Below are 24955 nucleotides of genomic sequence, written 5' to 3'. Positions count from 1 at the left end.
ATTTGCTTTCTGTCTATTTTTATACTGCAGTAATATATAAAAACTGTGATGTTTTGGGAATGCATTTATCTTCCAGTTAATGCTTTCACCTTAAACAAATAAAAGCAGATAAGCTAAGAATTTCCAGCATGTGCTGTGTAAAAGAAACCATGACACAAAGTTAGTGACAAATTCTGGTAAAATCCTAATGTAGGAAATTGGACAGTCTCTTAGAGTTTAGACATTTAGTTATATATGTTATAAGTTACAGTTATACCATTTTATATTTTGTTTTTCTCTGAAATGCCTGTCTAATTTTGAAAATGTCTATTAGTCTTAATCTAAAACTGGCCTTTTTTTAAAAAAAAAAAAAAAATGAAAAACAATTGAGCTGCCTTTGATATATTGCATTAAAAGGGCCACTGAGTTTGTGAAATATTAGCTGCCTTACAGTAGGTCCTGGACCACATGCCATTTAAATGTTTTCATGGGAAAAAAAGTCCAACAGAGGTCACTGTTTTGTTAGATTGTGAGTAATCTTGGCTGCACTCATACTTACTCATATGGCTAAACTACAGAAACTGCTTATGCACTTTTTTTTTTTTTTTTTTTATAATAAGCACCCTTTGGAGATCCAGCCATTGGTCATGTCCCCTTATAATAAGGTTATAGAAAAGTATATAGGAAATCATTGTGTATCAGTCAGTCAGACTCCTTGTCATTTAAAAGACAGATTAATGTTTAATTTCTTATGCTTCAAAATGACAGGACAAACTTGGGTTCCTTTATTCAGAAGCAGTGCCAGAGGCCTTGCGGAACTGTAAAGGTGGCCATACACGCACCGATATTATCGTACGAAACCTCGTTTCGTACGATAATCGGTGCGTGTATGGTATGTCAGCGAGCCGACCGATGTCGCAGGAAGCTGCTGAAATCGGCCGGCTCGTCGATCGGCCAGGTTAGAAAATTTTGATCGGGCGCCTGACCAAAATTCTCCCTTCAGAGCTGAATCGGCAAAAGGAGGTAGAAATCCTATTGTTTCTACCTCCTTACCTGCCGATTCAGCCCTGAATGGTGTGTGGCGGATCTGACGATGTTTCGTGCGACCGATGGTCGTACGAAACATCGTCAGATCGCCACGTGTATGGCCAGCTTAAGTCCTTTTAAACCCCTTTATTGGTTAGTGTACTATTCACCAGCTGGAATGCAAGAGCTACATTACACAGACTTAAGGTGGCCATACAGGGGCAGATTTTAGCTGCCTATTAGGTCTTTCAGACCAATTTGACAGCTTGTCTGCCTGTGTATGGCACCCCCTACGGGCCTACCTAAAATTGGCCAGACCTAGATTGGACAGGTTTGATTTTCCCGAACTCACTAAACAAGCAAATGTTACTGTGTATGACCACCTTTAGATTGCAAGTATATGCTAGCACTTCTGTCTTCAATATAGGCATGTTATCTAGTGCTTATTTATGGACAGAAAGCATAATTAACAGCCTAGTGAATAGAGCATAATCTGCATAACTGCTATGCCGAAAAAGGCTTTCCTGGCACAGGTCCCTGCCTGCAGCAGAGTCTGTCCCCAGCTTCAGTACATTTAGAAATCTATTAGTAGTCATTTCGAGAAGCATAAAAATGTCCTTTTTTTGTTTTATTTTTTTAAACCTCCAGACATGTAAAAGAGTTTAAATGGCAAAATCCATTAATTTACTAAAGACTGTTTGGCTTTTCAAATTGACATATTAACTATAAGTTAAGTGACGTAGAAATATGAAGTATAAAATATTCACTGCTTTAAAATATAGTTAAAACTTCTTTTCCAGATGAAAGGACTAAGAGTGCCTTATTATTTAACCTGCCACGTAACGTGTCCCAACATGGCTTTTATAGCAAATCAGGGTTGCCTGTGCCAAGGATGGCACTTTACTAGGTTACTATTTACTTTAAACTTTACAAAAAAACTACTCTTAGTAATATTAATGTACATGAAAAGTTACTTATAGGTCAGGTTGATCATTTTTCACTGATAGGGCTGCTTTTGTAGGTAATTGTTACTTGAAGTTCATAAACCTGACTGTTTTGCCTTCCTGGCCATTCCTTCTCAACCTGTCGGCTATAACTTCTAATGCTAACGGACTGCTGATGCCCCTCATAGAGAAACATGGGGAAACAGATAGGTAATGTAAAAGTATTGAGCTATGTTATTATAGATGTAAAAAAAAGATTTAATTTCTGGTGTCCGTATCTTTTTAAGGCTAGTGCCTCACCAGGTGGATTCTCAGCCTGCAGGTAAACGCAGGCCAAGAATCTGCTGCTATGCTCTTTAAAGTTTCATGATGTATCTGGACATCAATTGCGACAGCCTGAGTGCAGGCAAACAGAGTAGCTGAAATCGCGCCATGAACCTGCTCCTGGAACCGTCGTGTCAGCTCAGGTGCAGGCAGACAGAGTAAGTTTCAGCTTGTAGGAGCATAAGGGTGGATTCTCTGCAGGTAGAAAATCCAACATTAGCAATCAAATCTGTCCCGTTTTGCTTTGTCAAAAAATTTGCAAAACTGCAAAGAAATTTGCAAAACAGAACATTTTTCATATGTTTTTTCTTTTGACATGACTGCAGCATTTTTTGATGCACATTTGATGCAGGTGTTTTTCTCTGCAAATTTTTTGTTGTGGCAAATTTTCCCTGCAATTTCGTGAAAAATTTGCCAATGGCAAAATGTGAAATTTTGCAGCAAAACCTGAATCCATGTCTGGGGAAAAATTTGCTCATCATTATCCACCAGGTGTGGCACTAGCCTAAGGGCAAGGGCACACATTGTGTATCAAATGTTTCTATTTGCCTACAGTGAGAGAAGTGGATCTGATGTAATCAGCACCTTCTTGTAGGTGCACTGACAGGCACTGCTTCAGTCTGAGTGCAACAAAGCGGAGCAATATGTGCCCTTGCCTTAAGATCTACATTTTAATTTATTTGAATTTATAGTGCTCTCTGCACTACTTATTAACTACAAATATGTGTTTGTGTTTTTAATCAGATTTAACACAGACCATTGATTTTAGCTTAATTAAAATAGCAGTACATGTGTCTGGCACAACTTGTATGTATTAAGTTCTTGCACTGGTGTATATTGTGACTTTAAGCAAGCAAAGCATACTTTTAGCCTTATGCCACAAGTCATAGGAACTCCAACCCACAGCCCAGTTTTGTGCTGGAATGATGTATTTTAGAATGTTGAGAATACATATATTCTGTGGCATTAATATAATAATATGCATGTATTTGCAAAAATATGTAAGTTACTAGGAGTGTCTGTTGCATACAAATCTGCAATGGGAAATGTTAACTAGTGGAAACGATTCTGTTTCCTTTAACAAAGGCCATTTCATTACTATAGGTATGGAGTAATACACAGTGCTTCTGACCCTAAACACTAGAGGACAATTTGTTTTATTTCCACCTCCACACACATTTACTTGATAATCACAGCATTGGTCATTAAGCAGTTTCATTTTCTGTAATGATCCGGCACTTCATCTTCATTCTATGCAAGGATGAGACTCTTGGTGAGTTCCTGGCTTTGAGTTTCATCTCCCTGGCAACAGTGAGAGTCATCACAGCACAAACTCAGAGAGAAGCCAGTGGAGACAGTGGGATAACCATCATACCCTCACAATAGCTGCTGCACGGATTCTTAACCTTTTTCAAGCCCAAAGAGCTTGCAACATGATTAGGAAAATGGCACACTAGAGTTATATCAGGATCTAATTAAATGTAGTATGTTATTTTAGTATACAGAAGGTAGTGGTAGGTAAGTTCAAAAAGCTAGTTTGCATATGTTCATTAGCAAAATTACAGGTAAGAAAATCAAAGAAAACAGTCATTTTCTCATCTCATGTCACAATATCATTTAAAAAGTCATTTTATAGTTAAGGTCCAAATTCAGTTCGGCCTGGCACTCAGATTTTTCCAAATCACAGTGCTGCAAAAAGGGCCCTATTTGGTGTATCCCTATTTATGATTTTTCTTTTTAGTGGAGAAAAGGTTTTTCCAAGACTTCATGGTGAGGTATAAGCCAAGGAAACGAATGTAACTTTTAATGTAACTTCTTTAGCACTTCAAATAATCTTCCCACGTTCAGCCACCTTTTCAGGCTTCAGTAAAGCACTGGCCTAGTGCCACTGGATTAAAAGATTGTAAATCGTGAACATAAATAGTGGAGGTGGAGTCAGGGGTTGTCAACAATTACACCATGGGTGGGGGTTATTTATCAAAAATCTGTTTTGGTGTTTTTTTTTTTAAGCCTGATTGAAAACAAATGGAACAGTTTGATTCTCACTTGTGTGAAAGTTTTTGTGAAAAAAAGTGAATGTGACTTGTTTTTTAAATAAGGTAGTGCTCAAAAAAAGAACCTTGAAAATAAACCTTTATGAATAGTACACTTAGTTCAGCCAATAATTACTGCCAAGTATCGCATTAGATTGGACTAAAGAACACTGGATGAATGATCTAATTTCAAATGCCAATGGTAAATTGTAACCACTAGTAACTAAATAATAGTTTTGATCAATCTACTGAAAGTAAAATATGAAAGTCAAGATCTCATTATTTTCTACTGGTAATTGCACCTATGTCTGGCCATCTCTTTGTAAGTGGAGAACAAGGTTTGTTTGGAGCTTGCTAACAGCACAAAGCTTATTCAGGCATGTTCCGAGCCACATATTTGAACCTGGACACTTAAATGGTCCAGAGCAGCTTGCCTTGAGTTTTATGCTTCATGTGTGCGCCTGAATTTGTTTTGCACCAATATTGTCAACTAACCACTCTTACCTAGGAGCACTGCTTATTGTTAAAATGAACTTTGATTTTTCTCCATTAGTTCTTGGGACCTGCTAAGTTCTTTTTTCCCCCTTCCAGGTTCAGTCCATGCAACTTCAATAGCTGCTTCTCGTGTGGAGCAGGCTCTGTCTGAAGTTGCCTCATCATTGCAGAGCAGCGCCCCAAAGCAAGGTCCACTTCACCCATGGATGACGCTGGCACAGATCTGGCTTCATGCAGGTAAAGAGATATTTAGAGGTACACAGTAGAGCTGCTAATGTTAATAACCAGCAACTTTTCTAAGAAAAAACTTTTTTACATTCAGCAACTTAAAGATTTGAAAAACTTTAGTTCCATGTACTTAACCCTATTTAGCCTTTATCTCTGACTTAGCCTTTGCTGTTCTAGAAATCCATTGTTTTTTTGTTTTTTATTTCATTGAGATTCAGGGCATATTCCTGCTGCGCAATACTCTCTAGATCAGTGCTGTCCAACTTCTGTGGTACCGAGGGCCGGAATTTTTCCAACCCACACCCACTTGAAACCACACCCATGTTATCACATGACAATACCCATATTAATGGTTGTAGTACAGCAAAAACCTGCCATACTCTGCCTACCCTACCCTGCCTGCGTGTGCCATACTCTGCCTTCCCTACCCTGCCTGCGTGTGCCATACTTTGACTGTGTGTGCCATTCTTGGCTGGTTTGTGCCATTCTTGGCCTGTGTGTGCCATACTCTGCCTGCCCTACCCTGCCTGTGTGTGCCATACTCTGCCTTCCCTACCCTGCCTGTGTGTGCCATACTCTGCCTTCCCTACCCTGCCTGCGTGTGCCATACTTTGACTGTGTGTGCCATTCTTGGCTGGTTTGTGCCATTCTTGGCCTGTGTGTGCCATACTCTGCCTGCCCTATCCTGCCTGTGTGTGCGATACTCTGCCTTCCCTACCCTGCCTATGTGTGCCATACTCTGCCTTCCCTACCCTGCCTGCGTGTGCCATACTTTCACTGTGTGTGCCATTCTTTGCTGGTTTGTGCCATTCTTGGCCTGTGTGTGCCATACTCTGCCTGCCCTACCCTGCCTTTGTGTGCCATACTCTGCCTGCCCTACCCTGCCTGTGTGCCATACTCTGCTTGCCCTATGCTGTATGGCACACAGGCAGCATACAGTGACACAATGCTGACACTGCTCCTACAGTCTGTACAATAACTATATATTAAAAAACTTTTTAATTGCAGTACCACCTCAGTATATGTTCTTTTTGTAGTGTGCAGGTATTATTTGTGGGTTTCTACTGCTCCTACAGTCTGAGGTGTGAACAGGTGAAAAATGTGGGTGATTAGAGCCTGAGCCTGAGGTGTGAACAATGCAGAGATTAAAAAGTGTGAACAACACAGGGGATTACATTTTTAAACAATACAGGGGGATTACAACCTGAATCTGAGGTGTTAACCATGCAGAGGGGTTAGTTAATCACAGTACTGATACCATTTAAAGCTTACACAAGAGTAAGCCATCAAAGCAGCCAGACAGGTGGGGGGCCACACAGAGGGGGGTCGCGGGCCGCCAGTTGGACAGCACTGCTCTAGATGACAGCATCTCTTGTAAGTTACCAATTCAGAGTTAATGTAAAAAAAAAAAAAAAAAAAAAAATACTTCCTAACACATTACTTGCAATCAGATTGATGATCTATTATTGAATCACACTAACGTATTATCAATAATAACTGCTTTCTCTTTTGGTAGTGTATTGAATAACCAACTGTCCTTACAGTGAAGAAACCCCTTTCTTAGTTAAAGGCGATATCTGAGCACTTTTTGGTTGTTGGATGTTGTTCATACCCTAAGACCACATTGACATTATTTTTTTTTTTTTTTTTTTTTGTATGTAGGTTCTAAAGATCAGAGCCTTAGTACTGTACTGACCTTTTAAAAGATTTTAAAACTGTGTAATAATTCCATCTGTCTCAGAATGGCAGGCTTTGTGAAATCAAGCAGCAAATGCCTAAGGTCTCTTTACAGCAAGCTTACAGGAGTTAGCCAGCATGCATTTTTAAAGACCTGACGTAACCTCAAGGTCTGAGGTCTGATAACACAGAGATAACTGAGAAAGCTTAAAGTCCTGGCAGGAGCATTAGAACTGATCTGTGATGCTGCCTGTACTTAATTATCTACAAATAAGGGATCAACATCTGACAAGTGATCACAGGGAGTAGATTAGGTCCTTAAAGACTGAACAATGTCTCTTCTTAGCTCTGTGATAACAGCATTGCTGTAACTGTAGTGCATGAAGATACTCTAGGAGATAAATCCTTTTACATGTCACGGTGTTCTAATGGCAAATGGATGGCTGTTTCCATTATTTTGGGAATTTTTTTGATACGCCATTGGTAAGTTTTAAGTATTGAAATTAAAACAAACTACATATTTATATGTAGTTCAGTTGAACTGAAGAAGCTGCTCGATGAGTAGTGAAACGTCTTCAATGATTACCAAATAAGTCCAGTTGCTTTAAATTTATTTATACTAGATACATATTTATACTTTTTTTTTTTACTCAAAACCAAAATCTCTTGCAACATAATTGAACTGTATTATCATTATAGAGATGTTGTCTATAGGCCTGCTAAAATCTAAGCCCTGTATGCACTCTCTCTAAGTTATGCTAATATACATCTTTTAGACCTGGGGTCGGGGTGGCCAAAATGTAGATCCTGGAATACAAGGCAGGCAAGTTACATACGTGAAAGAGATAGGGCAGGAAAAATACATACATGGAACAGGCAGGGCTTTAATATATTTGAATTTTGCACCTGTACGTATAACTGTGTCTGAGCCTGCTCTCTCTGCTCCCAGTGCCTAGAAGTGCCATCCCAACATTTAATCGCAGCAGCTCATCATTTTTCACAAGTAGCTCTATCAAATCACAGTAGTTCACACCATTAAGATTTTAAAACTAAGAATTCAGACATGGTATTTTTCAGTGAATTACAACACTAATAGCTCTCTGGTTCTTTAAATTTTTCTTCAAGGGCTATATTTTGGGGAAATTTCGGAAGATTAAATATTATTTTATTCAGATGCCAAGTAAAATGGCTTTAATCCTCATTCTGAATGACAGAACCATTCTATTTAAATATCAAGACTCAAAAGCTCAAACAGAAATCCACTGAATTGCGCAGGACATTTTATCCTTCTATGTTACATTCAATTAGGATACTTTCCACTTAGAGCAAGGCAAAGCCTTGTGATGCTTTACCTAGTTGTTGTGCTACCTAACACGAGGTGAAATCCAGATTTCTCACATTACAAGCTCAGAGAAAAGTTGGGTTCTTAAAATGTCACTTGACCTGTGTTCTCACACCAAAGATCCACAAATTGATCCTACTGTCATCTTCTGTGTACATGTCTGTGTGTGTTTAGTCAAGTAAAATTAGTCTAGGTTGTTTTATACTACTGTGTAATGTAAGCCATTTTTAATTCAAAATTAAAGCAATTGCTAGGAAAATACATTTGAAAAATCCTGTTAATTATATTGAAATAGATTAAGAAAAGAAGAAAAAACAGTCCAAAGCTGGCAATATAAAGGAGCTTACATTGCAATTAATAAATATAATTTAATGCACATTTGTCAGGAAGAGTGATGCTAGAAAGTGGGGTCAGTATAGAGATTTGACACTACATAGTTGCTCTCTGCTCCTAATTGCCAGAACCACAAGGCCATCAGAGCCAGGAAATTGAGCATAATGAAGAAGCTGAGGAAGAAAGCGCCAGGGAACAGACAAAAGCATAACGAACAGTTATCATTCGAAGTTCAGACATCTCTCAGGCAAACAGAATAGGCAGAAACAAGCAATTAGTGCATTATATCAGATAATGTAGCTTACTCAAGAACCTACCAGTAGCACTTAAAATTGGGCATTGCATCTGGGTCCTAAAGGTTCTTTCATTTTGAATTTCATGCCAAATGACATTGAGCCAGGTTTAGTAACATCATTGGGTACTCTGATTGCAACATATTACAAAAATAAACCAGATATTCTTCACATTCATTCCTTACATACTATATTAAAAGCGGTATCCAAGTGTTTTTAAAGCTGGACAGCTTTGTGCCTAGAAAATTTCACTTTCAATTGTTTTAAAATACTTATTAAATGTTGGCAGCAATAAAGAAGATTGCCACTGTCTGCTGTGGTAGACAGCCATGAACAGGGATGTGTCAAGGGGTATTTTCTAAATTTACATGTGTTTTTTGTGTCAGTTGTGTCAGAAAGCCAATGCACACCTTTAAAAGGGGTTGTTCACTTTTAAATTACCTGTTAGTATGACATAGACGACGATATTCTGAGACCGTTTGCAAATGGCATTTTTTAATTTTCTTTCGTTATTTAACTTTTTGTTCAGCAGCTCTCCAGTTTAAAATTTCAGCTGATTGCTATGCAGTGGGTTGAAATGAGTAATTGGAATATAAAAAGGAGAGGGACAAAGTAAAAAGATGATGAAAAATAACAATAGTAATAAAATTGTAAACTAACAGAACTATAGTTTTTTGATAGGCAAATCATTAAAAAAACATTAAAAATAAATAATAAAGACACATTGCAAACTTACTAGTAATAGGATATTCTATTACATATTAAAAGTTAACTTAAAGGTGAATTACCTCTATAAGTTTTCATTCACGGTGTGGAACAGTGCTGGGGGAAAAGAATGCAAGCAAGTTAACCATTTGATAGTATGGTTGGCAGATCATACTATACCAACAGCTCACTATACACACTATTGTAGGAAAGGAAAAATTTAATTGTTTGCAACACAATGCCTCCATAGGCACCTATAACTCTCCATAATCTCTATAACAACCACATATGAGTAATATGATATTATTTGGCTCTGGAGTTTTATTGCTTTGTTCTATTAATGTTTAAGTGTAATGAAGATGTCATGATGAAATGAGTTTCTTATCATCAGTTTCATTGTATAAGATTTGGCAAAGTATAAAGTGAATATGCAGGAAATCTCAAAGGCCTTTGGCCCCATGTGGGAGGTCACCTCCCATTTATCACAGTGAAAGAGCCTGCATTTGCCAGAGAATCTCTTGTATTACCCAGCTATAAACCTTTCTGTACGTTGAGTAATTTTAGGCTTCCCATATGGAAATTCACTTGCATATGAGTTTTGTATATTGACGCTATAAGTCAACAGAGACCTGAAATTTCCCTATTGCAGTTGAAAGACAGTGGCCAGCCTGCCTGCAGCATTGTTAATGAGCCCCATGTAGTGTATTCTGCAGTGTTAACCTCCTGAGCCCAAGCTCAGTAGAAATAAAATCACTGGCTTATATTTCCATTTTGCTAAAAATAAACTGCTACTGGGTGGTGGATTAAAGCCTATTGGGAAAATTCTTTCAGTCTTGTAGCTATCCACAAATGTTTTTTTTTCTTTCTACCACTAAAGCTCACTCCACAATAAAACTTAATGACACTCTCTGCACTTCCCTGCAGCTGAAGTGTACATCGGAATAGGAAAACCTACAGAGGCCACAGCTTGTGTCCAGGAAGCAGCTAATCTTTTCCCCATGTCCCACAATGTGCTGTATATGAGAGGTCAAGTGGCAGAGTTACGAGGAAATATTGATGATGCCAAACGTTGGTATGAAGAAGCCCTATCTATTAGCCCTACTCATGTAAAGAGCATGCAGAGACTGGTAAGTCCCAGACAGCACTTGTTTATTTATCTTGGCTGCTGAGTAAAACATATTACTGGTCATCTTTTACTGTCTAATAAAATGTCTTTTCTAACACACATGCTAAATATGAGTTAAATATATATAGTGCTTGATTTAGATATGCAGTATTCCTGTTTCAACTAAATATGTATTTTTTTTGTTTAAAATTTTTGTGAAACCGTGAGATTGAATGTACAGGTATTTTTATTCCCACCTTCTTAATACTTCAGGGCAGTTTTTGTGAAGAGGAGAAGGCAGTTAAGCAAATTACTCTTACTAATTTAACAACCTGTATAATGAAATCCATCTTGTCAGTAGAAAGACATGCAACAGTTGGAAGAAGAAGGGAAGGCTCATTTATATGGAGCTCATTATCTGATTTTGAAGAAATGTAGTATACCTAAAAACAAAAGGATTCTTCGGGAAATTTACAACATACATTCAACTCTTTAAGTGCCTTGTATTCATCTTTGCATAGATTCTATGATATGTAGCACTTCTGGGTGCAGGAGCAGATAAGTGGCTGTTAGAGCTTTTGTTCTGTTCCCGCTCGCTTGGCACTCTGGAAATCCAAAGACAGGCCATTCCAAAAGTTAAAAAGAAAAGAAACCTTTATTATAAACTCATCTCATGAAGGCTGATGCATTTCTTGTCTGTCTGACACTTAATCATAGGCTTAAATGTACATACAACAACATCAGTATTTAAAAGGCTAAACACTAATAGAAAATGAGGGGATGAGAAAAAGGGGAGGAAACCAGACATCAGTAAATAATTTAAAGGAACAGCATGTATATAAGAGGAAGGACATGAGAAAATACACTCCAATAAATATAAAGAGAGATATCTATGCACCCAGAAAGGAAAATATATGCATATCAACATGTTGATATCGGTATAAAAGTTTAATGATAGTAACAAGAAACATCGGAATTCATTCCTCTTGGTAATTTAGTATGAAGGGTGAATATCCAAAAAACTTCTCGTTTCAATATATTATATGTTAAATCACCACCCCTCCTGGGATGCAAAAAGTCTTTTTATACCTTGGACCTGGAAAAAATCTAGATACACTTGTCTCTTTTCTTATTTGAATGCCAGGAATGTGTTCCCGAATACATTCTTTCAAACTCGGTGAAGTCCAACATATTGCATACCACATCTCTGGCATGTAATCAAATATACGATTAGTAGGGCTCTTGCTCACACAATTTATCAACTGTACACACACATACACACAGGTTTTTTCCTTAATGTTTATTACATTAAGTATGAGCAATAATCATGCTGCATATTAACTTTTATTTGTGATGTTATTGTATCCTTAATAATTTTTTTGCACTTTTAATTTTATTGCTCAGAGACTAATAGAACTGGGACTTTGACCACTGAGTGTGTGATATAGATATTTATTAATTGTTGGTTTTTATGGTTTTTAATTGTAATCCTATGCATATTGAGTTTCAAGCTATTTAGAAAACACCTGGCTTTCATTTTATGTTTTTATTAGATTTCTAAAGGTGCAAAGATTAACTTGACCCAAACTTGAGTTTAGATTTGCAGTTGGGTAGTTTGGAGTAGAAAGATTTTTTTTAACCTACGGTTTCCTTTTTAACCAAACAATACCCTTGTTTTGGTAATTACCATAGTCAGCTTTCACATGATAGGAACAAATGTGTTGGAGAGGTGATTGTGTGTGTGGCTAAACTATTACATAAGTCTAACATCATGCTAAGGCTGTTCCAGTGCAGCAAATGTAGATAAGTGCTTGAAAAGTTAGTCATTGAATCTGCTTGAGTGCTACACTCATCAGTGCATGCAGGTTCTTGGGACATTCCTCTCTGAAGGACTTAGTTTAAGAGGAGTGATCAGGCAAGTTGTCAGCCTGACAGTTTTACAGTTTACAAGTGCAAAGATAAAAGCAAAGCTGATGTTGCATTTTGCTGGGTACAACATGAGGCAGAGGCTTTTTCTGTTTTATTATTGTCAGAGCATACACCATTTAGCTTTTGTCCTGCGCACAAATTTAAATGACTATTCCCAGTTTTTGTTTTTGTTCTTGAGAGAACAATTATGCTTCTTAGTTATTTTCTGGTTTAATTCGGAATATGCCAGTCATATATACATATACATATATAGTGTAAACAGGACATTATTATATTCTGTGTATTAAGCTACCAAGATATGCCCTCCCCTTTAAGTAACAGGGATTGTTTGTCCATATATTGCAATATACTTCAAGCTGGCCAACTACATCAAAGTCATCTCCTCTGGCCAGTCCTACACTGACTTATCTGATTCATTAAGAATTCTACTGCTTCAAAATACATTTACCTGCAACTTACTTGCTTTCAAGGTTAAAACCCGAAAGCAAGTTTTAACCTTGAAAGCAAGTAAAGGTCCCCATACACATTAAGATTCGCTGGCTTGGCGAGATCGCCAAATGAGCGGATCTTCACCCGATATCCCTACCTACGGGTGGGCGATATCGGGGAGCGTGTAGGCTAATTCGACCATTTTGCCCTGGGGCCAAACGATCGAATTATATTGGTGGCAATGGGGAAGTCGGTTCGGGGACCGCATCAACGAGCCGATGCGGTCCCCGATCTGACTGAATCTTTTAACCTGGCCAATCGATATCTGGCCTCGTTTCTGCCCCTACACGGGCCAATAAGCTGCCGAATCGATCCAAGGGACCAGTATCGGCAGCTACAATCGGCCCATGTATGGGGACCTTAAGTTGCAGGTAAAACCTGTGTTAAATGAAACAATATGGTTGACGCAATTGTAAAAAAGCAGCAGGTTTTCTTGGGTGGGGTGTGCAATAAAAAGTAATTGTTTTGTAAGATGGCAAATATGTCCTATTAATTGGTTGGGTTCCATGTCCTTTAACTGTCAGACTTGAAGATTAATTTTATAGTAATATAGATAAATACAAGATGGACATGTGTTTCACAGTGGAATGCATGTGTACCTAAACAGGGCAGTGTGGGACATTTAAAGGGGGGTTCTGGGGCAGCAAACTGTGAAGTAAAAATCAGGACTGTCCCACAAGAAACTGGATTGTTGGGAGTAATGTATTCTGCTGCTCAGTGTTCTTAACCAAGCCCTGTCACCCACTTGGCTTTCTCCTGCTTGGGTACAGATCTCATATCTACCACTTGGTGGGGCAAGGGAGCATTTTTAGCAATACAAACCATTTCTGAATTTGTTTTTATCTCTACAATGCTGAAATGTTCTCCAGCCTTTGGGAAAGCTCTCACTTTATATTGTGTATTTGGGGCTGAAGTTCCCACTGCTTCTCACTGTATTTAATTTATTTTGGGTGCCACTACTCTCTGCCTCTTACTGTATTTAGGATCTTTACTGGAGTCATTATTTTTGGCTGTTAATGTACCATTATTTACAAGGGCATACTGTGAATATATCTATAAATCCTATACTGTACAAGCTAATTGAGGCCAATGTCACATAGAATAGTTTCTTTCCACAGTATATTTTAGCTGGCGAGAAAAGCCTGAAGCCACCTTATATTATTGGGAGACAGTATAGGCAGTCTTGCCTATTTACCCATTCGCTAAAATTAAGGACAGTACCATCAGTGCTATTAGCCCGGGGAAGCACTATCAGTTAAGGCAGTTGAATCCTTCAGCAGAGGTGTCAGGGAGCTGATATCTTGTTACCTGCCTATTGTTCTGCTGATCAGCTGTTTGGGGGGGTTGAGGGGAGAGGGGTGACATCACTCCATCTTGCAGTACAGCAGAGATACTGAAGTTTGTCTCACATGCCTGAGGGCACTTGGGAAAGTAAGAAAATGGCTAGCCTCACATGTGTCAAAACTAAATATAAAAAAAATATATTAAAAAAAAAAATAATCGCCACTTCGGAAAGTGATTGCAGTGCAGGATTCTGCAGGAGAAACACTATTAACTGATCTGCTTTGGGGGAAAAAAAATTCCTCATAACAGAATCCCTTTAAGCGCCTTTATTTCTGGAGAATACATTGCTTTATGAAGTACTTTTCTGCTTAATTCATTCTGGAGTGCAGATAAGAAGGAAAAAGCTTTATTCCAAGCTTGATCGCCCTAGGTAACAACTGGCCTCCTTTGTTAATTTGTTCTACTGGGTCACACTGACTCAATTAGACAAATGGTTGGCTCAGAGGGCTGCAGTGTTCCCTATGGCAGGACGTTTCTGCCCCACAGGTATGAAATACTTAAACCATTTTGTTTCTAGTGTTGTCTCCCTTGTTCTTTGTATGCAAACACAAAATTGACTCTTCCTGCTTATTTAAAGGACCAGTACACTTTTACTTCTTCTTTTTGTATATTAAGAAGTGATCTCATTTTCCTTTTGCTTTTCTCCTTTGCTCATATAAAGCATTAAATGGCTGGACTTTCAGTTTTAGCCTTGCCTAACACAACTTTTGTGTTAGTTCTTTTCTATTTTAACTTCTAAGCAAGTAGGCAAGCATGGTATGATAAGGGAATTGTCAGCTGACCAGGGCCACTAATGGAGCAGGATTGCTGTATAATAAAATTGCTCCAGCACAGGTATTCCCCCTACAGTTGTGCTGGGATACTTGGGTGTCCCCAAAGGCATTCCTCTATTTACCTTTTCTCTAGATTGTCCTTCTGTATACAGGGCACTCTTATGTGTAGACATACGGAAGTAAAGATACTATTTAGCTTAGTTCCAAACAATTATCCTATTGGTCAAACTGGGTACTCTTTACACTTTTTTTTTTTCACTTCGTAGGGGACCAAACCCACAGTCTGTAAACCTCTCTGTCCACCCCCAAAGAGATGCTATATTTGAAATGAGATGGATAATGTCAGATCGGTGTTGAAGGAAATGAACTGCATTAATGCTTGCAGGTTTAATGCCATTGTGTTTGCTACTGTCACACTGTGCTGTACTGCTCAGCCTTAAATAGATCATTACTGACCTTGTGGGAGGCTGCATACAGTTCTCATGTAGGTGTTTACCTGCCAATTGCACAGGAATAGGGATACATTTAGTTTCTTAATCAACCTGCACGACTGCTCCAGTGGGACAGTTCCTGTATTATCCTCTGTTAATGGAGACCGCTCATACCTTCCTTCACCTTACTGCTGGCTATCTTGTTGCCTCTAATCTGCAATGCTTAAATATAGATGTGCAGATGCAAGATATTACTTCTCTTGGTGAATAAGATTCCAGGTAGCCTTTCTCATCTGCCTTTTGCTTGTGTACCTAGATAAAGTTGCCACTCTCTCCTTTTGTACACAAATGCACACAAAGCAGTGAAACCCTAAGGGCAGGGGTACATGGGGAGATTAGTTGCCCCACGTGGGATGGCATACACGCTGCTGCGATGTCCCGCAGTCGCCTGAAGTTCCCCCTCAAGACAACTTCGGCCGACTGCGGGACATCGCGGCAATGTGTATGCCATCCCATCGGCGATTTACATTGTAGCCGGTGGTATTGTGGGGAGATTAGTCATCCGTGACAACGAAGATTTGTTGCGGGGCAACTAATCTCCCCACGTACCCCTGCCCTAATAGTATTAAACGGTAATAATTTCTGTATTAATGAGTGCCCTTAAACTCTCTTGTGTTTTAACATTCAGCTACTTTTGTTTTTGTCTCCCCCAATTACAACCTCCACCTGCATTTCCCATAGAGACACAGAGGTAAGCCTCCCTGTGTATCTTTAAAGGGTAACTTGCACCCTGAAATAAACTGCTGCTATAGTAATTCAGCCATATTGACCAAATATGAAAATGCATGTATAAGTTCTCACATCATGAGAAATCTATGATCTGCTTACTTTGAGTTCTGTGTGCAGTACTTGGAAAGCTCTGACTTATGGGAAGACCATCTTTCTTAAGCAAATAATTCTAAGTGGTTTCTTTTTTTCTTGGTAAAAATAAAACAAAAGCGTTTACTTGCTTCAAGCTAAGCTGCCTGAATACATATTGGTGTCAAAACCAATAATTAAATTATTTTTAGCAGACTTAAGATATGGAGATCCAAATTTCGAAAGGATCTCTTATCCGGAAAATCCCAGGCATTGATCATTCTGCATAATACTGTAGTTCCCGTTTACCAGCTGCAGGTAGGTCGATTAAATAAAAAATTGAATTCAGATGGTCGCATAACACTCATAGTGCTGCTTCTGAGGTGTATTGAGATCTATCAGCCAATAGAAAAAATGGTGCTCAGATTCATTTTGATGAACTGAGAGAGAGGTAAAAATATATTACATTGCTGGGAGTCATTTTGGACTTCCCAATTAACTCCCTAATAAATCTGTCTCTTGTAAGCTCTGTTGTTTAGGGCAGGGTGCCCATATTTTAGGGACGTGTTGTCTATTTTAAGTGATCTTAATACATCTTGGACTATTGTCAGAGTCTACTCTAGATATGCATTATAGATAATGAAATAAACAACAGCCCTAGATATGTGAATAAACAGTGCATAGGAGGGTGATCAATTTTTTTGGGCACTCCAGTTTTAGGGTTTTTCTGCTTTTCATAGGAGTCGGCTAGGATAAGCAGTTCTTTTATTTATTCAGGTTGACTTACAGAGTAGATGAGAATTGCCAACTATGCTTTTTAATCAAAAGTGTGGTTATTAATACTTACCTTTGGTTAATGCAGTCAGTGAGTGTTTGCCGCTAATTTCCTCCCTAATGCGTATGGGTCTGGTTCCTGGTGGCTTGCTCCACCTTCCTCGTGCAATAGTATTCAACCCTTTGGTCTACTAGTTGCTACATTAGATTAGTCAAGAACTCAAGTTGCCTTGTCCTGCTAAAATGTGGGAGAATAACATTTCAGTAGATTATGTATTGTGTGCCCAGGTGCATGCATTATTCTGTGTCGAGGGACCTTTTAAGCATATTCATGATGAAAACCTATATTGCTGACAGGTTTCAGTTAATGTTGGAAAAGAAAATGACAGTAAGCTCATTTTTGTTATGTATTCCTTAAATAACCATGTCCCAAGTTTGTTTGCCTAAGCTGTTTGCTGCTGTCCCATGGAGCAGGTGTATAGGTGCCTATACTCGTCTTTGTAAATCAATCATTTGACCCTAGGGCCAAACAATCGAATTAGCCCAATATCATCAACCTTAGGTGGCATATTGGGAGAAGATCCCCTCATTTGGTGACCTTGCCAAATGAAGGTATCTTAACGTGGATGGCCGCCTTTATGCAGTGCCTCATTGGTAATGAGTGGATCTCTTTGGCACTATTTGGAGTGTTAGAAGGAATTGGCATTTTTTAAATTTGCATGCTTTCATCCCCTTTGCCCTTTTATTCTGTGCTGCAATAATTTACTTGTAAGTTCCTCGAACTAATTTTTTTGGAGCTGCGCCCAACACATTGTGCTGTGGGTCGCTGACAGTTTCATCTTCTGTAAGTGGCTGATTCTAGCATGAGGCAGCAGTTTCCAGTGCACTAATGTAACACAGCATTAGTGTGTTGTTTGCTGTTGGATAAAAATATTGGTTTAAGGAAACACACTCAAGCCATTTATAATTAAGCCTCCACTAGAGATTTTTGTATAAAAGTGACACTCGCCCTTTAAGCATATTTATACTTATTGCTGTTTGTTAATTTCCTTTTCCCAGACTGAATGCTGAATTTGCTTTTAGCAGCGCACAAACTGCAAATGTAAAGTGACTGAGGGCTGAGCTAATCAATGCGCATCTATTCCTGTTCTATTTTATTGCATTATAGAACAATGTGGTATAACCAATACATGTAATTCATTTTAATTTCTTTTGTTCCTCCTTAGAGTTTGATTCTTCACCACCTGGGACGGTACAGCTTGGCAGAGAAGATCTTACGGGATGCTGTGCAGGTGAACTCAACAGCCCATGAGGTGTGGAACAGCCTGGGGGAGGTGCTGCAAGCTCAGGGCAATGACGATGCTGCCACAGAATGCTTCCTGACTGCTCTGGAACTGGAGGCAAGCAGCCCGGTGGTACCCTTCACCATAATACCCAGAGTTCTGTGAGAGAGTTTAGCAGGGCTTTTAAACCCTGACTAATGGTGCATGTTTAGCAGTGGGACGGCACAGCCAAATCAGTAGTGACCCAAGAAGTTTGCAATTAATCCACAGTCAGAGGAGATTCAGCCTGCGCTTTGATATTCATTCCTAATGTTACGTGTTCACGTGGTAAGAACAAAGTAGCTGCGCAATCTAGTGGTCTAGTGGTGCAGAAGAGGAATGATTGCAGCTCCTAGCCTTTGTGTTGTGCCCATTGGGTTACAACAAAGTCTCAACTAAACTGTCATGTAATTGTTTCTATATGACCCATGCTGTATAGTGTGTCTGGCAATGCTGCATTCAGTGAGCTCCTGCATGGTTAAGCCATATGATTTTTAGCAGAGATGAATAGCATAGAATAACATCACTTTCTAAAGGTTAATAGAATGGTTAATTAGCTAGGATAACTACTTTTAGAGAAGATACATTTATAGTGTTGAGTTAAAGTAGTATGGGATAGTGCTCCAAAATGACTTGGGACTAGAGGTGGCCTAATAAAAGTGTCAAGGTTATGTTAGAACGGAGTCTGTTTTTACAAGTTGACTAGAGGCCAAGCTTTACTTAGTGAGGAGGAGCAGTGCTATAATGCACCTGGGCCTTTCATACTGCCTAATACAGATGTGCTGTTCATTGCAACATTATCTTGCAGCCATATCTTTCCTAGTGCCAAATTATGGCAAAAACTGAAATAATACAGTGTCATTGTCCACCAGTGGCAATGTATTTTCATATATTAGCAAATATGCAAATCAGACATCATCAGATAAGTCTGAGATCCTGATTAGATGGACTGTATAAGCAAAATTCTAAAGTGACCCTCAATAACATCCATGGTGTAAAAAATCTTTCTACCTTGACAATTCTGGCCATCACAGTGTTACTGTACACATGACTGTAGTTCTCTTCAGCAAGGACATAACATAGCTAAATAAAGAAAATGCAATGTAGAGTTACTGCATGTCACTGGCAGTCTGTATAACAACACATTGCTAACATCCCAGTTCCAGTTGCAAGGCCTACATATGCTGTTACGGACCTCTGCCTGTGCTCAGTACACCATGCTGTTACTTCTGGCCAACAAATGTGAATATGCTGTATTTTTCTATTTCCGCCGAACGTCTTGGTCCTGTCAGTAGCTGTCTAGTGGCAAATAGTTGACAGGAAGAGACAATTTTATTTTGAAAATGATATGCCTGTTACAAGATCGTAAGCAAATATATGTTGTATTTAAGGTTTTTTTTATGTGAATTCAGAGTTTATTTATCAAGATATGTACAAATGGGTTGATGTTCTGACATTCCTTGTGATTAAATTGAATTTAATGTACCTATGCTGATGTCAATAAAATGTTTTCTAAATGACCCATGGGTTTATCTTGTGTGTAAATCGAAAAGTCCACTCAAGTACTATAGTGGATCCTGCAGCTAGTGCATGCATACATTGTGCTTGTACAATGCCTGAAATACAGAGCCAAATTAAGTCTAAATTGGGCCCTACGCAAGGAAGTGCTTTTGGGGCTCTCACTATACAATGATCTACTGTACATAGGCAGTGACATTTTTTTTCCTCACCTCCAAATACCATGCCCATTTACAAAAAAATGTGCCCTTTTCCATGTTTGGAAAGGTAGCATCAGAAGCACAAAGTGCACCAGATGACAAGCTTGAAAAATCAACCAAACTTAAAACTCGGAAAAAAAAAAGAAAAGTGCATTCCATGACACACTGTGGCACTTGCATCTCATAGCAGAAAGATCACTGCAGAAATGGGCAATGAGCACCCCATTTACACCAGACTTTCTAAAAAAAAGTGCAGAAATTGCCATTTACCTCCAATAACCCCAACCTTGCCAGTAAGATCACTAGAGAAATGGCCATAAGAACTCTATTAACCCCAGACTTGCTAATAAGGGAAGTGCAAAAATTACCAGTGGGCACTCCATTAACCCCGGACATGCCAGTAAGATCACTGCACATGCATTGAAACCCTTTATCTAAGAAAAATACCATAAACTTTTCTTCTTTCCCCATGCTGCTTGTTAAAAAATCTTTTGAGAGGGCCCAGCGCATAGGCGGGGCAGCCACTTCAGACCCTGGCAATTGGCCCTTCTGCTCTGCCATTGCTTCCTTTACACCCCTGGGACCAGGCTTCTAACTTTAGGTGGGCCCTAGGCTAGTGCCTAGTGGGTAATCCAGCCTTGCTTACATAGATTTAAAATGTCTTTTTTGTCAAAGATGGAAAATGAATATGTGAAAACCTTAAGGGACTGGTAAAAATGAGACAAAGGGGAGGTTATGTAATGGGCATTTCCAGCATTACTGGTCTGGTGCATTTAGCATAAGCGAAACAAATATTTGGTTGCCATGGGTTACAGTACCTACCTTGGCAAAAGCTGCTCTTGTTGCAGCATAAAGCTACAGTACATATACAATACATTTGTTTGTGTTGAAAAGGCCCCAACTTTACAGCCTTAATCCACCTCAGCTGGGTAATTTAACAGTGGGTAAACTGGCCCCAGCAGGCAATGCAGCATACTGTGGGTAAGGGTTTGACCTCTGCAAGAAACTCTGTACAATGCAGTTTTCATTCTTATAAGTGCTTTTTTATTCCCGTAATACTAGTGCCTGGTCTGATCACTACTTACTGAAACAGTGCCACCCCATTGATTTCATTTTATAAATCTAGTTTGTTATTTACATTTTGAAGGAAATATGCATGTACAGTATTTTTCTTTTTTTAATTTTACAATATGGCAGCTAAACTTAAGGGACTGAACTGGCTACAGGTGTAACTGTCTCTATAGAATTTCTTTAGCAGCAAATACAACACAGACAAATGGCAGATTTACACGATCATACTGAGATTTAACATTCATGGAATCCATACAAAGAAGCTTAGCTATGTAGTTATGTAGTTGCCCTTCAACCAGGACAGGTAAACAAATGTATTTCCATATTACAACAGGTAAGAAGAATATTGGCAGGCTGTTATTTTCTGTTTAATGCCATAATCGAATCTATCGCACGTATCATGGTTGTCTCCTAAAGGGTTTAAATAAAACTCCCACCCACACAGTGACCTACATTTCCTGCTCAGTGAGTGTTTATTTTTTCTATAATGAACATAACATGAAATCTCTTGGGTTCACAAAGCACAGCTGCAGTGCACTGCTATATAGGTCTGGGCTTCTGAGGATTCTCCAGCACAAAGAAAACACACCGCACGGGCTGCCTCGGTTCCTTTCACACTGACTGAACAATATGCTATTGCTGGATCATCACATTGATGGTTTTTAGGGCCACAAAAGTTAAAATGTATTAAAATCATCATACTAAGCTCAGTCATTCCAGCACACCAGTGAGATAATGTATATAGATAGATGCACATTAGTGACATGCGGATCGAGAAAAACTCAACCTGCTCCCAACCTGAACTCTAGCTTCTCCCCTGTATTTATAGACCCATGCCTGACCTGCCCCGCAATGATGTCACAAAACGGGGTGGGATGTGGTGGGGGCACACATAAGTACAGAAGCTGGAAAAGGCAGCCGGCAGTGTTTGCTCGCAGGCGGAGGAGCCCAACATGAACCCGTCCATGACCCACAAGCCATGTGCCCAGGTTGGCCTGAACCCACTATCACTAATGCACATAGGTGCTAATTTGTATTGGAGGAGGCTGAACAAAGCTAACAGCTGATTGCACTCTTACAGTTCTCTGATCTTGTGCAACATATGGTTTGTGTTACACAATAAAATCTGCTCGCTTGATGTCAGATATGCCCAACTAAATTGGGCGATATTGGGCCAAATGATCTAATTAAACCGGCAGGCATAGGCGCCATTGTGCCGAGATACCCGCTGATCGAGATATGGCCAATTTTGGTCAGATATCAGTCGGGGTGCCCATAAACGGGCAGAAAAGTAGTCTGAAGGATCCTGGATCTCTTTCCTAATAAGTGAACTGGAAAGTTTTCTTTCTTTGTTTTGCAAATAATCGGAATGACCAGCCCGGGGCATTATCTCATGATCGGGGTGGCAAAATGAAGACATGCCCAGACAGTGCAGAAGGTGGATTACTTTAAAAAAAATTGTTCTGAGGGTATTCCTTTGACTTTGTCTGGTAGCAAGGAATGAGCATGCCTATGCACAGGGCCTGCCTTCTTTTGTATGTTATTCACACAGAAGGGACATGTTTTAGCTTGACGGATATGATAGGGTGATGTACGCCTTGCCATTTCCAGGTGTAGTTATGTTCATGTATGATATAATGGAGGGATGCACGCTTTGCTGCAAAAGGATAGTTGTAATGTTCATGCATGAGGCTGCTCCAAGATGGAGACAGAACGGTCAGTTACATTCATACCATACCTGTGTGGGCACTGTGCCCTACCTGGGCAGCAAATCTTTGCAGGGCATAGTGAAGTTGATAGTTGCCAGGGGTTTCTGGGGGTCAGGAAAGCCTTCAGATACATGTTTTGCAATAGTATTTTCAGACTGCAGAGCTCACTCACATGGATCCTATGTATTTTGTTTTTTACTTTTAAAGAATACCGGACCACACACTTCATTACATGAATCAATGATCAAAAACCAGTGCTGTTTTACTTGTGAACTATAACTCCCAGCTCCGCTGCCAGACTTTGGCTGCTGGTGTCATCTGAATGGTTGCTATTTGCCTGGGTAGTGAGGATTCCACAAGGGAAAGTTGACATCTATTTAACAGACTTTACATGCTCTGGGATAGCCCTAGTGTTATCTTGTTGCTATGAGCAAACAGTACCAGTGTTTCTGCACTGCTAGGAACCCACGTGCAACTGCTTGATTTTCATATTTTATTTTCTAGTTGCCAGTATTCCCTTCCCCAAGCCAATAAGTCATTCATTCATACCGGTACTTCACTGATCCCTAGGCAGGGATTCATTTCCTTTTAATCATGTGCTTCACTGGAATGTAGAGTGCTGCTGGGTGTTGTGTCAACACAAGTTTTTATATAGCACAAGAAGGGGCGGAGGTGTATCCAGGGCAAGGCAGGTTAAGGAGCGATTATTGGCAATCTTTTGTATTTTCAAATGCATTCCCGGGGTTTCTAAGGCATTTCTTCAGCTTCTGTATGTGTTGCTGCACTGCTTAGTAACAATTATAAACAAAACATTAGCACAAGGGACAAGATACAAAAGAGAAGGTAATAATGCTTTGATGTTAAAAGGAATCTCCACCCATTTTTTGTTTGCTTAAAGGAGAAGGAAAGGCGAATGAAGAGTTAATCTCAAGCTGCAGGCATACCTTCAGTTCTCTCAATAGTGCCCTTAAGTCTCCCCATATTTCTCCCATTCAGATGATCAGAAGCCTCATAGGGAAAAAAAACACTGAGCTGTGTAAAGAAAGTTCCCATAATGCCTCGCTCCTGCACCAAGACCAAGACCCCTGTACATGCTCAGTTAGTAAGACTATGAGTCAGCTTCCTGTTGATTGGCTCAGATCCACATTCCTAAGGGGGGGGGAGTGAGTTCTTAGCATTCTTGAGGGAGGGGGGAGCAGGAGAGGGGAGAGAGGAAAACAAAGAGACATCAAATCCTGTTTCTTTTGACAGAGAACTCAGTGCAGCGTTTCTGTGAGTGCTTATGGCTGTATTTACATAGACCTTTCTGATAAAGCTTACTTAGTTTTTACCTTTCCTTCCCCCTGCTGCTTCAGACTCTTCAAACAATGTAACGGAGGCCAAATCTCCAAGTCCCACAATCTGACAATTTTTCACAGGCCTGTTAATGAGCTGATCTATAAAATTGAGTCAAGTGTCAGAATTAGGAATGTAGAGACACTCAGACATATACTGCTTTCAGTATTTACAAATACCTCTAAAATCTCCTAATTACTGAATATTGGAGAGTTGATTAGAATGACATTTTGTTCATTTGCAAAAAAATGGGTGGAATTCCTCTTTAATGGGATAGGTCAAGTTTGCAATTTTAGCCAGGATGGGTCCCTATTGCTTCTGCTTGTTGTAACTTGCCCAGTTCTATTGCTGGAGTTAATTACTGAAAGGTGCCCCAAACAGGATGCCCATTCCAGTGAGAGACACATTGATCATTGTACTAACTACAGGCACTTGGGCTGATGTGAGGCAAGTGGGTGGTTTGCTATCCACCCTGGTACCATGAAGCCTTTCATTTCTTTAATTGTCCCTAACAGATTTACAGTATATGCTCTCATCATGTTAAAAAATCATAAATTACAGTGGTAAAAAGGCCACTGTAAAAACTTCTTTTTATACCTGTAAAATCATACTGACATACTGTCAGACTGACAGGAGACACAGCCAATAGGAGTTAAGTCTGCTGCCAGTACTACTATACGTGCCATCATATAAGGAAGTAAAAAAGCAACTGTTGTGT

General features: G+C 39.4%; 1 protein-coding gene across 2 annotated transcripts in view; it reads left to right on the top strand.

Moving 5' to 3' along the window:
- ttc7b (tetratricopeptide repeat domain 7B) overlaps nt 1–19924 on the top strand; it is a 76000-nt gene extending 56076 nt beyond the window's left edge. For both annotated transcript variants that reach the window (XM_031906816.1, NM_001097339.1), the window contains 3 exon segments: nt 4898–5038; nt 10304–10506; nt 18309–19924. In XM_031906816.1, coding sequence (XP_031762676.1) covers nt 4898–5038; nt 10304–10506; nt 18309–18530 — 566 coding nt within the window. In that variant the 3' untranslated portion in view covers nt 18531–19924.
- Nucleotides 19925–24955: the final 5031 nt, after the last annotated feature.

The sequence above is a fragment of the Xenopus tropicalis genome, chromosome 8, assembly GCF_000004195.4.
Source record: "Xenopus tropicalis strain Nigerian chromosome 8, UCB_Xtro_10.0, whole genome shotgun sequence".
Taxonomy (NCBI): domain Eukaryota; kingdom Metazoa; phylum Chordata; class Amphibia; order Anura; family Pipidae; genus Xenopus; species Xenopus tropicalis.
Note: the sequence above shows the minus strand (reverse complement) of the source record. Positions and strands in the feature narration are given on the sequence as shown.